Below are 17,901 nucleotides of genomic sequence, written 5' to 3'. Positions count from 1 at the left end.
TGGCTGGGTCAGCTGAGGCTGTCCTGCTCAGAGGAGCAGCTGCTGGCTCTTGTTGGGCTTCTCACCCACAGTCTTGCTTTTGGACCCATATATTCATGGGGAACTGCCATCTTCATTGAGATTGGAGTTCTAGCAGGTATTACGCATACACAGTTTTCTCCGTATGGCTTGTAGAGGGTTTGAATATTTTCACTTCTGCATAAAATAGAACTATGACTTTGTTATTTTCATTCTGTAGCAATGGGGACAGGTGTATTCAATTACACTGTGCAAGAAAAATGTGTCAATTCTCTCTTATTTGTGTGGTCCAGTCAAATGTTATGTGCTCACATCCCTAAATGTAAGCCAACTTATTATTATTTTCTTTCTTGACACCCTGTAGACGTATTCTGTCACTCTCATATCGTTGGATCCCAGTGTTTTAGACTCAGGCAACCTTTGTGCCTCTCTTTGAAACATGTTGCTATTTTTACAGCTGGTCTCCCAGACATGGCTATGTCAGCTTTGGTGATTGAGCAAATAGAAGGAATCACACCTGCGGCTGTTTCAATGATACCGCCTGATAAGCTTGCTGTAAGTCAACATTACATAAAACAACATCCACAGTTTAGATCTTGTGATTTAAGAGGATTTCAGAGCTGTTCATTAAGTTCTTCCTTTGCAGTCCAAAATGTGTTAATTTACCGGTAGGTGCATTTATTCTAACAGCTCCTTGTGTTTTCTCATCTTGTCCCTGCCAATCGGCTCCTCTTTTTTTTGTGCATGTCTGTCTGTCTTGTCACTTTCTCAAAGGTGGTGTTTCAACCGCGGCAGATCAGCATGTTTTCCTATGAGCAGGGTGCTGAAGTAACTAAGGAGCAGCTCTCTGCTCTGTCCGATGTTCAGAGGACAGCTCTGGCTATGGTGCTAACACCGTGGGAGGACAGGGCTGTTGACTCCAGGGGTAAACCACTTAAATCCTTGAAACTCTTATTGTCCAATTATGATTTTAAAGAGTGGTAATTTTTGGAAGCTTATTTTTTTACTTTATCTGGTAAACATGATTGCTCAAACTGAATTGGTGTCCCAATTCCATCCTAATACTATAACAGTATGTCATATACAAATCTTATTAATATAGTGTCTTTGACATTAGTATACTTGAATTAGAGCACTTAGGGTTTGAGCTTAATGGAAATCATACAAGATGAGAACTCACAGACATCCCTCCAACTAAGATGTTAGAAAATGATTTTTTTTTTTTTTTTGAGATCATCCTGTAGCCGATGATCCATCATCAGCAATTTGTTTTTCTTTCTTTCTTTTTTTAGCAGCTGTCAGTATGTCCTTTTATATCATTTGTCCTCAGTCACCAAAGCCAGATCCTACACAAAGGGGCAATGAATTTTACATTTTAAGTTTGAATGTATTTATTTATACAGAAAACCTTTGTAGTGTGGAATAGAGATGCGCTATGGAAGAAAAGGATGCTTTTTATGCATCATAATTATTTCCAAATTAAATGTAACTGTTTTATAGACTAAATGATATAGTATTTAAAAAAAACAATAACATATCAGACTCAGAATTAGCTTCATTGACCATGTATGCGTCTACATAGAAGTAATTTGACTCCTTTTTTCCCCCGTTGCTCTCAATGTTCATACACAGAAATAGACAAATAAACAAAGGTAAGCATAAACATTGAACTACTATGTACACATATAAATATATATATATACAATGTATATATGTGAACATTAAACACAACCACAATAAAATTGAGTTAAAAGTGCAACAATGCAGAGTACAACGATACTTAAATAAATATGGAAAGATTGTCACAGGATACTTTGTGTATCTGAGGTAGGTGGATGTATATATAATTTAGTATGTATGTATGTCTGTATGTATGTCTGTATGTATGTATGTATGTATGTATGTATGTATGTATGTATGTATGTATGTATGTATGTATGTATGTATGTATGTGTATATATATGTGTATATCTCCAGGATTATTTCACACAGATTTGTTTCTGATACTGTAAGCTGTTCTGGTGTCTGGTTGTTTTGGGGCATACAGTCCTCTGTAGCGCCTACCAGAGGGGAGGAGTTGGTACTGGTTATGTCCAAGGTGTGAGTGATGCTATGATTACTTTACTTGAGACTTTTGAACTTCTTATATAATGATGTGATTTTCTTTTGAGATAATAAGAAACAGATTCAATGGGGATAAGTATTCCTCCATTTATTTCATGGCCATAACAGAAATGTACCTCTAACTGACCAACTCCAAGAAGAAGTATTTGAATATTCTGAAGTTTGTTCAAAAGTGTTTTTTCTTATGATATAAAAAGAGATATAACTGACATTGTTTTGCAATACATTTGTATTGGTTTCCCTGTGTTCCTGTAGGGAAGTCACTGGGGCTGGCCCTGAGCCACAGTCCTCTGTGTCTCATACTGGGACTGCTGATGCTGCTGCTACTGCCCTGCCCTGCCCTTATCTGCCCTGGCACATGACCCCACTCACCCCTGTTGGATCGGGAAGCACCTTTGCTACCACATAACCAAGATGATCTCATTTATCTGTGCAATACCATACCTCTTTGAAATAAGCAGTACTTCAGGATTTCTATAACGTGTATTTCATAAGATTGTAATTTATACTGTGCAACTGATACCTATATACACATATCAACATTCAGCACTGAAGCAACTAAATGTCTCGTTGAATTCAAAATATTGGAGAAAATACATTATTGCAGTACAACACAAAGAATAAATACATCAAGTTAACTCTCATATTTATTTTCATACTTACATATTTTGCTTATTTATTTATTTTTTGATAAACCTGTGTGAATCCATACTGCCCCTTCTCTGGGATGTGACACCATACCCGGAAAAGCAACCCAAACACATAACATATTTAAATGTAGTTATGAGACGGTTATGATAAGAACATCAAAGTTGTGATGGAAACATACAAAGTTATATGTGAAACTCTATAAACTTATATCACATTTTTGTCAGTAAGAGTAGTATTGTTCCCTAGATTTATTTATCTATTGTGAATTATGTTGAATTGATAACGGGTACATAATACTCAATGAAACCTGATTGTGCTAGTGTCGGTCAACTTCAGTCTGGCTTTGCTGTGCGTTTTGTAGTGTTGTGCACACGTTCTGGTGTAGATCTAAATTATTAAACTTAACCAATCTGCCTCTGACTGACTCTGTTCATTTTTGATAAACATGTCATATAATAAACTATGTGGACATACACAATTTAAATACTTAATGCCCAGATCATGTTTTGCGGAAATTTAATTAAATAAAGATATCCAGGCTCTCACGCCGGTGTCACGTCGCCTAAAGTAACGTTATCTCGGGGAAGCCATGACACGAGAGAGGCGCGCAGAGTGACGTCCAGAAGGTGGGAGCCGTTTCTAAACGTGGCCAACGGGCTGCAGCACTAACTTTACAGAGAGCCTGTCAAACATAACCAACACAGCCAACATGGCGGACTGGGGTGAGAAACTAAGTTAGGAAGGCTCGCTATCTGTACACCAGGCGCTTCACGCAGTCATTGTTTCACGAGCCTTAACGCTCCGTTTCTGTTCAAACTCAGCTGTTAGATGTGGATCGGCCTAACAAATTTCATGTTGTCGCTTTTACAGACGCTGAAACCTTCGAGCCGGAGGAGCCGAATAAAAAGGCGGCATCGATGGACAAATGGGAAGGCGAAGACGACGAGGACGACGTTAAGGTGAGTTAAACGCTCCGTCTAATGTCTCCGCGTGTCGGGGTGACAGTTATACCAGCTGTTAGCCGGACTCGGTTGATGTCGAGCTAACCTTTGGGATCCGAGTGTGTCAATTCTGGCGGCCGTGTTCGCCGCCAGCTAGCATCAAGCTAACTCATGTGGCTCTTACTGGCAGCCTGGAGTAACTCCACCAGAGCTAGCTAACGTGTTAGCTAACGTTTTCAACTGATGCAATAGACCGCTATCACTGTGAATGTCAATGCCAGCTTGTTATGGATTACACGGAATCTTCTGGGTGCTCGAGTAGTTTACTTTAATTTAGAATCGTACAATCAACAATGTGATTGCTGGATAGCCGGTGTGATTGTGGACAACGTAGCTTGAAGCTAACCTTTAACATGATGCGGCCTTGGCTTGCTAACAAACTTTAGCCACAACCGGATGAAATCATCAGATGGGTTGATGACTCAACTCAAGCCAAGAATGAGGCCTAGAACTTTCCAGAGTAACAACAGACGTGTAGGAGGAAACTAGTGCGCAGTCGATACTGTGGAGCAAGTGGTTATTAGCTAAATGTTGACATGGTGAAGGTCTAGAAACTTCTGATATTGACTCAGGGAAAATGCTGGCAGAGGCCTCAATTGTTTAGTTTTCTGTCTCGTATGGTGCTCAAAATCAAAGAAACGGATGAGTTCATGTCCTTCATAGTCAAATCTGTGGTACACTAATTTGTAAGAGAGTTGTTTTAAAAGTATTGTTCTAAGTTAATTACAATATGCTCATATATAACTATTTGCTTTTCAACGCTCATTGAGGCAATGAGTTTATGTCTTAGCAAAGATAAGTTATTTAGGTTGGGGTTTTTTAGTGTAGCATATACAACTAAAACATAAGAAAATAACGTTTTATTTAGAAAATAATTCACGTACAGTATTTCTGATTCTGCTATCATCTCATCATAATAATCTGGTGACAATTCCTGAGCTGGGCTGTAGCTTGTGCTTGTTTATACGGGACATAATCAACAGCTAAATATAATTCAAATGTTAACTCTAATTGTTGCAGCACTCAATTATAGACAATACAGATTAAAATCATTCAGTTAGAGTGTGGTCACATGTACAAAGTGATACTCTGCAGGCATACGTTACTTTGGCACAGTCGGAATCTGCAGACTCACCCTTCACATCGGGCTAAATGATCTCGTGTTCTACAGCGAACAGTAACTAGTGTGCTGTCAAAACTTTCTGGAGGAAGTGTGTGTGTGTGTGTGTGTGTGTGTGTGTGTGACTGACTGAACAGGTGTTTGTGTTACATGTGTGCACAGAAAGGATGGCATATACCAAACTGAAAGATCTGTACAGAATGCTTTAACACCAATCCACATATTTGTTACTCCCCTACTATCACAATATAGAAGATATATGCAAATTGCTTTCTGTTTATTACTGACCAGTTGGTCTTTACATATGCACATGTTACAATTTGGGAAACATTAGTAATTATTCATTTGAATATTGTCTAAATTTATTCTGGTTGAACATGACATCTGACAGCATGGACTTGTGGCATTAGCTAATTGTAGCTGGATTTGTACTCTGTTCTTGATTAAAGTAGAATAAGTAGATTTCTTATGGTCTGGATGCACCTAGACCTTCTTAGCTTTGCATATGGTTCTTGCTTAGATGCTGATGGACTGTACCTAGAGTAATGAATGAATGAATGAATGAAAAGTACTTTATTAATCTCCAAGGAGAATTTTTTTAGTGTAGCATATACAACTAAAACAACAAGAAAACATCAGTAGTTGCATTAATTTAGATTATTAACCTGTCTGAGCTCCTCATCAGTCACCGCTCGGATTATTACGATGCTTTTTATGGTGTTTTTTTGTTTTGCTATTTATCTGGTTTTGTTTAAGTGTGTGGTTGTGGAAGTCATTTAATGCTTGTGCGTTATGTTTGAAAAGTTTACTTATTTATCATTGTCTGTAAATATATATATTTTTTTTTTGCAGTTTACCTATGTTACCTGAACAATAAAATGGCAACTATCCCACATTTTTATTCACAGGATAATTGGGATGATGAGGATGAAGAAAAAGAGAAAAGGGCAGCGCTGAAGAAAAAGGGTAGATATATGTTTTGGATTTCTGGCTGTTTCAGAAGAACGTCATGCATTGGATAGCATTGTATGTCAATATTTAACAAAGTTGTATGCCTTTACTGCAAATAAATTCACATTTTTTTTATTTCTATTATTTTAAGCGTTAGAGACAAAAGTTTCTGAAAAGAAAAAGCTGAGTGAGAAGATCAAAGAGAGAGAGAACCTGGCAAGGAAACAAGAGGAGCTGAAGAAGAAAGAGTTGGAAGATGTGAGTTGGTTAAATTTGTGTTTATTTTTTCCCCCTTGAAACCATTTCAGTATTGTATTATTCACAAACTGTATCTATTGTATGTTTAAATTTTTACTTTGTGACATCTTTTATGACAGGAAGAAGAGCTCACACCTGAAGAACAACTTGAAGAGAAAAGGAGGGTGAAGAAATTACAGGAAGAAGCTGACTTGGAGCTCGCAAAAGATGCTTTTGGTAAGACATTAACTCACTTCAGGTAAATTGAGGAAGAGTTTTTATTTTTATTTATTAAAAAACATTGAGAAAGATGCATACTGAGCGTGTTTTTCTGCAATTGAAAAATCAACCTGTCAGTGTTTGCTAGAACTCTAGATTAGGCCTTTTGCTGCTTTGATTTAAGGTTGTACATTCTCGCTCATCCAGGTCCATTTGCTGTTGCATCGTGTAAACACTAGTAACAAACAACAAAGGTTTAATATATTTATTTATTAGTGGCGTAACGGACCATAGTTGATGCGCGATCAGTACGATTCCGCCCTTTGCATTTCAACACGCATGTTAACCGCAGATTAATAACAGTTTAACTTTAACCACCGTAATTTGAAATAAAGTTTAACTGACTATTATTATCCGCTAATATTTAATAAAATATGCAATCAGGACATCAGCGTTTATGCTTTTCTAGTTGTCCATCTCTGATAATAATACATTGTGAACAACTAATCTATGTTTAAATAATAATACATTGTAAACAACCAATCTATGTTTAAATTGTCCCATTATTATGCCTTCAGGCAAATTGTAGCTTCATCATGATATGTTCACATGTAATCTCGTAAAATGTAGCTTTGGTGAGAAACTAGAATAAATCCAGTTGTATGAAAGAGATATTTTCACAGCAATATAAAATAAATATTACAGATGACTTGGGACCCATTTACACTACCTTTTTAAACAGATTATTGTAGGTCCAGTGTCTCGATACAATGATGTCTAGGTTCGGACCACAATCCACCTATTAGTGACCTCTGGTTTACAGACCTTGGTTGAAATGAATTTTGAGACCGTGGCAATAATATAGTTTGGAGAGTTTTAGACCAGCTGCTATAATCAAACAACAATATGGATTATCAATGATTGCAATTACTATCTGCATTAAAAAAAACATGATCAGGGATCTTTAAAAGATATATTTGCGCCCTTTTTTCGTGACTGATCTGGGATATGATCCAAATGTGTGTTTATCTGTGTTTGTGTGCGCGCATCTGTTACTCTGTATGCCCTTTTTTCAAGAGACTTAAAACTGAATATTTTTATTGTATTTTTTCAGGTATTTGCAGCACTTCAAACACTGTCACTGGGATTGACGCCATGAGTCCATCTTCCAAAGAAGACTTCACAGAGTTTGAAAAATTGCTGAAAGAAAAGATAATCCCGTTGGAAAAATCTGTGCATTATTCAAATTTCTTGGATTCATTATTTCGGGAACTTTGTATTTCATGTAAGCGGCATCTTTTACAGTTATATTTACTGAACAATATTAATCATTACACTTATTCATTATCGGTACCTTGCATTTCGATCAAAACAGGCCTAACCAATAACTTGTTTTCTTTCGCCCTCTTGCAGTGGAAGTAGAAGACTTGAAGAAAGTCAGTAATTCATTGACAGCCCTACTTAGTGAAAAACAGAAACAAGAAAAAGTGAGTCACTGCCTGCTTGTATGTTCTCATATTAGTTCTTATCCTTAGTTGATATGCTGAAGGGGGTGCTATTCAGAGCACAGATGGGCGGATGTGTCTTTAAAGTCAAAATAGACTGTGCTATTGCAGTCTGCTTGTTTGTTCTTAAACATTCATGAGGTTTCTCTACTGAATCTTAAGTAATATTTGTGAATTCAATTATAATTTTGAACGTAGTCATTTAACAGTAGAATACATTGATAATTCAGTTTGTTGAACCAGCGAATTCTCACATCAAATTATTTTGCTGTAAATATATCATGTATGAAATAATTTCTATAAACAGGAATTTTATTTGTCTTTGCAGCAAAACAAAGGCAAGAAGAAGAAGAAAGGGGTTGTAGCTGGAGGCGGATTGAAAGCACAGATGAGAGACGACCTTGACTATGCAGAGTGCGATGGTGGCTACGCCCAAGACTATGAGGACTTCATGTGACACTGCCCCCATCACTACTGCCCTTTACCCCTCCTAACCCTCAGAAATGCAGCTGTACCTTCTCATGCTGTCCAGTGCCATCCTGGAAAATCTGAACTATGTGTTGCCCTCTCATTTCGCTTCAAAGACCTGAGGGACTATACCAGGGAGCATCCAGTCTCACCAACTCTTTATGTTCATACAAATGGAATTGCCTTTTCTCTGTCTCATTCAGCCTCGACTCTCACACATCATACATTATCTGTTGGGTGACCCAGCTTCAATGGAGAATACAATGCAACTGCTGTTGCCTAAATTTTTCAAGGCTTCATTTTTTATTAAATGTTGCTTCTTTTAAAACGGCAGATACAGTATTGCAGTTGTAAGTAAAGGGACATAGAAACACATGGTTCTATGCAAATTATTTAACAAGAATGTCATGAATATTTTATTGGTATTGCTTACCTGTGGATGGTTCTCTTACAGGAAAGTATATAGTATCTATAACTTTGGTTGCCAAATTCAGAACAATTATTCATCTTTATCTCTGGAAGGGTTGCGTTGTGGCTGATTTTTGAGACTACATGTAAGTAGTAGTAATTTTACAGAGAGCACATGACATTCACTGTAAGGTAAAAGGTATAGACAACTAGGCTATAATAAATGTGACTTTGAAACTTCATAGCCATTCTCTTGATACATCTCTGGACTATCCTTGAACATACGGGGCAAAGTATACTTAAAGGTATTTTTTGTGCATTAAAAAAAAAGGAATTTACTAATTTGATTTCTACTAATGCAGAAAAGGAATGGATCAAGCAAGTGGATTAACTTTCTTCGACTGGTCTCCTAATCATTGCTTCTGCAGGCTTGTATCAAGTGTGATGAGGAGCGGGGGCTTATGGGATTTGCTACCATTCATATGGGCTACAGTTAATTGAAAGGGGTGTAGTTATCCTTTTTTTCAATTGATCAGTTTCAATGATATATGGACAATTGGATACACAATGTGGAAGAGATACAGCATCTGCAGTGTTTTATAAGCATCTAATTTAATAAATCACTGGTCAAAAATAAATTGTTTCTGTTCTTGTTTAAAACATCAATGAAAGAAACTTAAACGCAATAACACATCACCCTGATTATACATTTTAAAAGCATGTGTAATAAATACTCTATTTACAGTTTCAAGTAAATATTTGCCACAGACAAAAGTACAAGATATAGGGATATCTTTGTTTAGTTAAATATTCCCTTAAATTGAAAAAGTAAATATAAAATGTTTATATTGAAACAAGGTTAATTCTGTCATCTCCAATGCAGGTCTGAATGTTGTCGCCACACAGCCTTCACCTTCAATTTTGTCCTTTAGCTTCGGGCCTTTGTGCGCCGTCCTGAAGGATTCCTTGTGCTTCGTCTGCTGCTGCTGCGCGGTGCATTGGCCCGCTGGCGGCGCCGGTTCTGCTTACCTTCTCGCACCACGCTTGTTACTGTTTGACCTTGAGAACTCTGCAGGGCCTGAAACACACTCTGGCTTGTCGCCTCACGGTCTCCACAGGTGAACGTCAGCGCTACGCCCTCATTGCTCTTCATAACACGAGATGTACCATCAGAAGTGCCATCAAAGCAGCGTCCGAGTGCAATCTCTTTGGCTGTGCGGGGATCCTGGTCGGTCACTGTATAAATTCCGTAGTTGTGGCCCAGGGGGTCAAGAGGTGCGAGCATGGTGAACTCATTGGTGTCATTGTTGACGGCGAGCGGTAGATGGTTGACCAGATACTCCTGAAGGATTGTGTTGACCTGATCTCTTTTACAGCTTCCTTGTGGAATCACCTTCACCAGGGTGCGATCCACACGCTCCTGGTCATACAGCATACCACTGCACTTGAACTCCAGGCACACAGCTGAAACAGTTGCCTGGTCCATGTCACGGATGCTGCGAGTATCTCGAAGGCCATACAGCTGGCCTACCGTCTTCGGGTGGGTGCCACCCATGTTACGGGACCGCACATTGATCTCATGTTGGCTGTTGATTTTTACTTTGATGTAACAGGCCCGGTATTCCATGGGCTTGGGCCACCAGGTCAGATAGTCCTCTGTCCAGCTCATTGGATCATCTTCATTGAACGGCACTGTGTTGTAATCATAGCGGTCTCCTTCTACTCTTGAGAAGCGGAAGTGTGCTGCACTGAACGGGGCCTCCTCACATTCTTTCAAGTTCTCAAATGTGTACACTGGCCCATTGCTTTCCTCTGCTGTGTTGGCACTTGGTTTTGCCACATTAATGCTGAATGCAGTTGCCTTCAGTCTCGGGTCTTCATGGTCAGTCCGCCTGTAGTTCATCTTACTCAGCAAAGGCTGGGGCACTCCAATTAAGTTGGGATTGAGTTTGGGAGCAGAAGAGACGGCCTCCAGCTCCTCTCCTCCAAGGTTGGCCATGACATATGCAGAGTAGGCATCAGCTTTTTGTTCGTCACAAAAAGCAGGAAGACAGGCACCACTGGAGCCAGTTACAACACTATCAAAACGACCCCAAGCACGTGGGTTAGAGGAGTAGCCAGCTATGGGCTCCATGTTTATAAGACTAACCACAACTCCCTCCACCTGCTCACTGGGCATGAAGCGTTCACTACGGAAGGTCCTCACTTTCACATAACACCGGCGGTTCTCTGGGACGTCCAGGTTAAAAAGACGTCTCTCTCTGATCTCCATGTTACCAATCAGAAAGGTTCTCTCCTCCCTTTTTCCTCTTCTTTTCTTCTCCACCTGCAGGCTTCCTTCCTCCTCCCATAGGCCAGTATCAGGGTTCAGTGACCACAGCTTCATGGTATTGAGGTGCTCAGTCATCTTCACCTGGGCAGAATCTAGAAACACCTTCACTTCCCCTGCGTTCAGCGGCTCGTTGTTTTCTTCACCCCTGAAGTCAACTGAGAACATCCCATACGTTCTAAGCGGCATGGCATCTCCTTCGTCTCCTACAAAGTTGAGATCACTTTGAGCTACAGCAGCTGTGGAGACGTCTCTGGGGTCTAGGAACGTTACGCTAGCATTTACATTACCAGTGAAGACTTCTCCTTTCTCGGTATAGAAGGAATTGGGAGGAATCTGGATTTGAACCATTGCCTCCTGACCCTCTATCTCCCCAAGCTCCAGAGTGTTGGTTTCTGTTGGGCTGATGGTCACAGGAAGTTTCTTTCTTAGAAGTTTGATCTCATGGTAAACAGCCCCTCCTTTGGTGTTAAATGGAAGTACCTTTGTGGTGTCAATAAATTTCTGCATGTTGTCTACAAAAGTCAGGACGAGCCTGTTTGTGTCTGTAGGAACCTGGATGGAGAATGTGCCTTTGTAGCCTGTGCGGCTGATTCGGACTCCATTCATAAAGACATGGCCAAACCTCATTGGTTCACCATTGTCTGCAGCAATGGCTCTACCATGCACAATGGCCTTGGTGTCCACACATTTCTGGCAGCCGCACTCAGTCACCACCATGGTGGGCAGTTGGTAGCCCTGGCATGTTAGCTGCCTCTTCTCCATCTTTTTAACACCACAGCAATAAGCCACTTTGTCTTTGCACCTGATGCCATTGTCGAGTTGTCCAGCACATGTACTTGAGGGGCACTTGCCCACATCGTAGTAAAAGGAGTCAGTAATGTTTTGGTGGCAGTCATGTGGAAGACGAATTAGGTGGAATTCAGGCTTGGGATTACATGAATACTCGTCTCTACCTGTGTAAGAGATGAAGTGTTGAAGTTAGTTTGATCATAATACGAACCTTTAGATTTATATTACTCTAACAATGCTTACAAAAGTCTGTGCGTTCATATCCCTCCCTGTGTATTTGATATACATTTACTGAGAACACACCTAAGACTCTGAGTGTAGCTGGCTTGGTCTTAATAGCCCCAGAGGGACCACTTGCTTTGCAGTAGTACTCCCCAGTCTGCTCAGGGTGAAGATTCTTTAGGACCAAGGTGCTCTCAGAGTGCTTCTCCATAAGACTGTTGTTATGAAACCTGTTGATTCACACATAAGAAAAGGGAAGCAAAGTTGTTGAATATTTTATACTTTACATATATTTGATGCATCCATATAAGGCTGTAGTACTCAAGTCTAGTCTCGAGACCACTTTGTTGAAGTCTAAGATTTGTCTTGGACTCAGCTATTGGGAACTGAGCTGCGTTCAGATGTAGAGAACACTGCCTGATTTTTCTCATCCCCATTTGAGAAGAAAATATGTAGTAGTATTGTAGAAACATGTTATGGTCCTCAAAGTTAATTATATGCATTGAGTAGTTTGAAGACAGGTGCATATTGTTTGTTGAAAAATTATTTCTGTCCATTCCAACGCCTTTATCACTACCCCAGCATTAGACAGACACGATTGCCTATTATGGTCCTGAACAGGACTCGATATGCTCTGCACTTCAAGACTCTGACTTGTCTTGACTCCAGCCCTGTGTCTGACTTAAAAACATTTGTGGTCTATAAGTCCTACCATTGGTACATGTCTGGTTGTGGTGTTCCTGCCACTTTGCAGCAGAAGGCAGCAGTTTGTCCTTTCCTCCTGACCTTGCTCTCAGGGTTGCCCAGCACATGGAGTTTCTCTGACAAATCACAATCAGAGATAAAACAAACAATAATTATACTATTAGTTTCCTTACATGTTGGACAAACTTGTCAATAACATGCACTTAAAAACAAAATTTTTTGATTCACTGCATTGAAATATGTGGGTGTAAATCTACAGATATCCACTGTACCTGTTCTTTTCAGCTGGACACTGACAACAAAGGTACGTTCAGCACTGTGGGGCACAACAACACTGAGGGGGGCGTGACCCTTCAGGTTGACTGTCAGGGTAGTGTTGCCATCAGGGCAGATACCGGGGATGCGGAAATGCCCGTTGTGGTCGGTAAGGGTAAGGAGCTTGCCAGAGCGAAGGATAGTAGCCCCTTCAGCAGTGAGACCCCCCGCACCACGAACAGAACCCAGAAGGATGTGTTCCTCACACATGCATGCGTCACACTCGGCATTTATCTTCCCCATCACACACTGCCGGGTGCAATCTAAAGAGTAGCATTGAACAACTTAGCCATTTTATGAATTCTCGGTCTCCCAGATTTGAAAATATATAGAGAATCGCTAGCTCACCTATTTTGTGGCACTCAGGTCCACTGCATGCTATCGCTTCCACTTTAGGTCCACTGCAAGGCATAGAGAATGACTCACAGTTTCTGGAGCGTAGTTGGACCCCCACCTGACCACAGAGGGCAGGGCATGGGTTCCAGTCTGACCACAGACCCCAGTTACCCTGAACGTTCACAATGTTATCTGTTGGAAAAGTGCAAATGACAGTCGAATAGTCAACTGAGAAGAAGGATGCTTCTTATTTGTACTAGATTGCCAGCAAAGTTTTGATAGACAAGACACAGCACAATTCACAAAGAATGGATTGTGGCCGCTGATATTACCACAAATTGCACATAATTTGCAACAGCTATCAGCCCCGTCTGATTTACAAAAGATATTGTGCTCATGATATTACAGTGCAAACACATTCATTGAGTGTAATTTGAGTCTTTTTTGTGTGCCTTTTTTCCATTTGGGATGCAGTTCATGCAGCTGCCAAAAAATTGAGTATACACCCCGTGAGCACTTAAGTCACAAAATAAATAAATTCACTGTAACTGCTTGTAGCTATTCATGCGGATCCATTCGGTCTATTACCGAATACTTAATGAAGTACACTGCAATACAGTGCACTGCAATGCAGTGCACTAACATCGGTAGTGCACTCTGTCGCTGATAAGCGCTGTATCAAATGAAACACTTACGTTAACCAATTAGCGGAAGTGACGTACGCAAATCTGTTCGCGGCACCTGCAAAATTAAGCCGGGAGTAATGTATGCAAATCTGCTTTCGATACACGCCTATTATCTTATTTAAATATGTGGCAACAGCACAGACACATCTGCTTGCTTACGCTGCAGTTAGAGGTGCATTTTCTTGGTGCTTTGAGAATTGCAATTGTTCTTTTTGTCTTATTTGCACAGGTTTAGCACAATAAACGCTTAATCCTTTTTTGAATTTGCCCCAGAGTGTAGGGCTTTGCTGTTACATTGAGACTTTTGAGATATTAAAGGTATTATGAGCTCAAACCTTTGGGACAGAGGAAACGGACTGCGTAGTTGGAGCAGTTGCGTTCAGGACCCTGCTCCTCATTGAGGCACCAGAAGCCGATAGTGGGATCTGCATGGACCGTCTCGCCAGTTTCACGGGCTGGTACCCATTCAGTGGTTCTGGCTTCGATTGCCCTGGGAGTCTCACACACTCGGGCACGGTAATAGAAGCGAATGGCCTCCAGCTGCTCATAGTCGCCACGGCCTCCGGGGTGGTCGACATTAAACCATGTGGTCCACTCATAGATGTCTGGACAGAAAACCTGTTAGGAGCGTGACTCAAACACCAGAAAAAATGCCTTATAGTTGACATATTAAACACATTGGGAATAAAAGTTACCATTGGAGTGGGACACAGAAGGGGATGAATCTTTGTTGTCTCTTTTCCATGATTCTGCAAGAAATAAATACAAACGTGTGACCAATTCCTTTCCTGTATCTCACATGATTGTTGTACTGTGCACTGCAGTGACATCTGTTCAAAGCACTCTCCAAAATGAGTTAGTTGTATAAAGCTCTGAGTGTGAATACAGATTGCGATGATAGTGCTGCATGCTGAGTGTTGAAACCATGAGTGTAAATACAGATTGCGAGAAGTAGTATAAAACTCAGTCAGTGAGCTCTTGACTTTTGGTTTTAGAGTAATTTTAACGTGTTCTGTGAAGCACAGAATGTAGTCAGAAGGAGGGCGATGGTGATGGAGATAGACCGGCCCCAACACCGTCGGCCCACCGGGGATTTCCTTGGTATCCCCTATGGCCAGTCCGCCTCTGGTTCTGTGTGTGTATTGGTGACTGACCCACCTTGAGCTGTAACAACAGTGGCTGTGGTGATTCCCAAAGTGAGAAGAAGAAGAGGCCTCACTGCCATTCTCACGCACCGCTATGTCGAAACCTTGAACTTTCACCTCTCAAAGAGTTTCACACCGCAAACTCCAAAGACGAGTCCAGCGGCAGAGCCTCATGGGTGGAAAAAGAATATTGTGAAATATAACAAAAAACAAGGTTTAATGTTGCATTTACTTGTTCAACACACCCCTTACACAACACAATTAGACAGTATTAGTTATAAAAAGCAACTTTCTTCAACTGAGTTTTAATGTTTAACTTAACAAAAGTGAATGAAAATAGTTAAATCTGAAACTAAAATGTTTCTTTCGAGATAGATTCTGTGATCTTTGTCTATTTGGTTGATCAAAACAATTCTGTAGGACAGAAACCCCCTACTCAGATTACACATCTGTGTTAGTCATCACCATTTGTTACTGGACACTGAAACTGCATCCACTAACGAAACAGCTTTATTGTTAATTTCTCAGCATGTGACAAACATACAGTGGAGTTGAAACAAGTTTCTCTCCTGTCCAACATATAAAGTGCAAACAGATACTACTACTACTACTACTACTACTACTACTACTACTACTACTACTACTACTACTACTACTACTAATAATAATAATAATAATAATAATAATAGTGCAAATAATGAAGAGTGCAAATAGATTTTTAAAAAAAACATTTAGACAACATATATTTTTAAGAAAAACTATCATTCATTCTGTATTTTAGCAGCAGTCAGACATTAAGTGTTTGTCCAAACAGTCCAAAGCCCCCCACCCTCCTCCTCTCCCCCCACACGGTTTGCTTTTGTACAGTTTAAATGAAAAACATCAAAAATAAATTCACTGGCAAAACCCCACAAAACAGACTAATTAGTCACCTCTGCTTTTAAATTGAACGAACAGAAAGTATATTAGGATTGGGCAGCCTGGGTTACACGCAATAGTAATTACAGCAAAGTCTATTATTAGGCGTGTAAGTTACCAATCTGAAGTAAAGATGTATGAATTTTTACTAAATCTTTCACATTACAAAACTATTCAAATGACAGGCTCTGCAATCTTACTAAAGTCTTCACTTGCATAAATTGTTTAAATCATATAAATACGCATTTCAAGTTCACGTAAGATTAATACGGACACATTCATTGGTTTATTTATCTGTTTCTTTCTTACCTTTTTGTTGAGTCTGGCTTCAGATATTTGTGTAGAAATGTCCTTCTTTACTCTTTCCCTATATTTATATTTCTCTCACACATCTCTCTCCTGCTCTGTTCTTCACTCTAGTTCAGCTTTCTCCTTCACTGTCTCATTTATACCTCTCTGCCACCAGCACTCCTCCCTCCTCTTTTGACAGTGTTCCACCGTGTCTTTTGATTACACTCTTATTCTTATAACTAATCTCTGTTGTACAACCATGACACCCAATAGTTATTAGATAGTGCTTTGTATACAAGAAGAGGAGTCACAGGGTCGGAGTAACAAATGTTAGTATTAGCAGATTGGCCATTTACATAATTATACTGTATTACTGGTTATTATTAGTGATGCATTAATGAGCAGGATGTGGAGCATCAGTTTCTAAAAATACATTTTTGTCAGTCATTTCTGTCAGAGATCCTGTAAAGTTGTCAATATCTGTTGTTTTTCCACACATTATTCATTAGCTGACCTCATCCTGTCAATTTCAATTCAAAAAAGACCAAACCGAGGAACACCATAACATGCCTCTGTACCGCGGTCCTTAGTCTTCTTTCGGTCAGGGGACAAATGACTGAGGTATAAACTATATCGTACCTGTATTCTTGACTCTTGACATAAAGACAGGGTTCTCAGGGGGGAAAACATTTCTGTTCAACAAGCATCACCTCACTTCCTACTCAGCAATTACTGTTCCCACAGCAGGGGTGGCTTGCTTTGGTGAAGAGTGAGGAAATAGGTGTATCTGAAATCAGGAGGAAAGCATCAAAGCAATCCTCCTGGGAAATGTTTCTTATACACCCTCGCTACACTCATTATTTGTAGTACTCGAGAAGAAGAGCATTGACTTCTACAGCTGTATTCACATTACATGTCTGTTGAGAAGTCATGCAAGTACAAATGTTTTCACTGACACAGTTCAGTGAGTTTAGTTAACTTTGGTCCTGATGTTTTAATTGCAACAGATTTATATTCTGCTTCCAAGTCTTTTTGAATTCATTATAGATATGCATTCTTAAGCAGTTTAGTGAGCTCCTCAAAAGACTTCATCTCTTTCTTTAAACAAGAAGGAAACATGGGGTGGGTGATGACGTGAAGAGGTGATGACAGGAAAGTGAGAGAGGTCAGAGATTGGACACAGAGCAACAGGGGAGGACACACCTTCTTTCTGATTCTGACATCTGATTTCAACACATCCAAGTGGAATTACACCAAATGAGTTTAAAATAGACAAACTTAATAAAAACGTAATTTAATTGTCTCAACCCACAGATGACATTTTTGTTATTCAATTAATGATGGACAGTAACAAACTACATCTAAGTTCTTACTTTGAGGTACTTATAATTTACTATTCTAGTTGACTTTATACCTTAACTACAGTTCAGAGGTAAATATTGTACTTTTTGTATATTGAA

General features: G+C 39.8%; 3 protein-coding genes across 3 annotated transcripts; 2 read left to right on the top strand and 1 right to left on the bottom strand.

Annotated features, from left to right (window-relative positions):
* Positions 1-521: 521 nt before the first annotated feature.
* strc1 (stereocilin 1) lies at positions 522-3,114 on the top strand. The gene is made up of 3 exons (XM_068577495.1): positions 522-573; positions 793-943; positions 2,398-3,114. Exons 1-3 carry the CDS (start codon positions 550-552, stop codon positions 2,502-2,504), a joined length of 282 nt encoding a protein of 93 aa, XP_068433596.1. The 5' UTR covers positions 522-549; the 3' UTR covers positions 2,505-3,114.
* Positions 3,115-3,376: 262 nt separating this feature from the next.
* On the top strand, positions 3,377-9,340 carry eif3jb (eukaryotic translation initiation factor 3, subunit Jb). Its single transcript, XM_068580564.1, has 8 exons — positions 3,377-3,515; positions 3,664-3,752; positions 5,823-5,880; positions 6,017-6,123; positions 6,243-6,339; positions 7,436-7,606; positions 7,735-7,808; positions 8,155-9,340. The coding sequence occupies exons 1-8, from the start codon at positions 3,503-3,505 to the stop codon at positions 8,281-8,283; spliced, it is 738 nt and encodes a 245-aa protein (XP_068436665.1). The 5' UTR covers positions 3,377-3,502; the 3' UTR covers positions 8,284-9,340.
* cilp (cartilage intermediate layer protein, nucleotide pyrophosphohydrolase) lies at positions 9,017-16,538 on the bottom strand. The gene is made up of 9 exons (XM_068580553.1): positions 16,460-16,538; positions 15,246-15,401; positions 14,783-14,836; positions 14,423-14,692; positions 13,414-13,593; positions 13,023-13,328; positions 12,758-12,866; positions 12,127-12,275; positions 9,017-11,987 (listed from the first exon to the last, which is right to left on the bottom strand). Exons 2-9 carry the CDS (start codon positions 15,310-15,312, stop codon positions 9,631-9,633), a joined length of 3,492 nt encoding a protein of 1,163 aa, XP_068436654.1. The 5' UTR covers positions 15,313-15,401; positions 16,460-16,538; the 3' UTR covers positions 9,017-9,630.
* Between the last annotated feature and the right edge of the window lie 1,363 nt (positions 16,539-17,901).

The sequence above is a fragment of the Clinocottus analis genome, unplaced genomic scaffold (assembly GCF_023055335.1).
Source record: "Clinocottus analis isolate CAN_PGR_092001 unplaced genomic scaffold, fCliAna1.0.p SCAF_1, whole genome shotgun sequence".
NCBI lineage: Eukaryota > Metazoa > Chordata > Actinopteri > Perciformes > Cottidae > Clinocottus > Clinocottus analis.
The sequence above is the reverse complement of the archived record's forward strand: the minus strand, read 5'-3'. Positions and strand labels throughout refer to the sequence as shown.

Excerpts from the sequence above, each read along its gene's own strand:
- strc1 (XM_068577495.1), top strand. The coding sequence starts at position 550 with ATGATACCGCCTGATAAGCTTGCT. Across the intron at positions 574-792 it reads TACCGCCTGATAAGCTTGCT|GTGGTGTTTCAACCGCGGCA; the intron begins GTAAGTCAACAT and ends ACTTTCTCAAAG. Across the intron at positions 944-2,397 it reads CAGGGCTGTTGACTCCAGGG|GGAAGTCACTGGGGCTGGCC; the intron begins GTAAACCACTTA and ends GTGTTCCTGTAG.
- eif3jb (XM_068580564.1), top strand. Across the intron at positions 6,124-6,242 it reads AGAAGAAAGAGTTGGAAGAT|GAAGAAGAGCTCACACCTGA; the intron begins GTGAGTTGGTTA and ends CTTTTATGACAG. Across the intron at positions 6,340-7,435 it reads GCTCGCAAAAGATGCTTTTG|GTATTTGCAGCACTTCAAAC; the intron begins GTAAGACATTAA and ends GTATTTTTTCAG.
- cilp (XM_068580553.1), bottom strand. The coding sequence starts at position 15,312 with ATGGCAGTGAGGCCTCTTCTTCTTCTCACTTTGGGAATCACCACAGCC. Across the intron at positions 14,837-15,245 it reads CACTGTTGTTACAGCTCAAG|AATCATGGAAAAGAGACAAC; the intron begins GTGGGTCAGTCA and ends TATTTCTTGCAG. Across the intron at positions 13,594-14,422 it reads CCGTTTCCTCTGTCCCAAAG|ATAACATTGTGAACGTTCAG; the intron begins GTTTGAGCTCAT and ends CTTTTCCAACAG.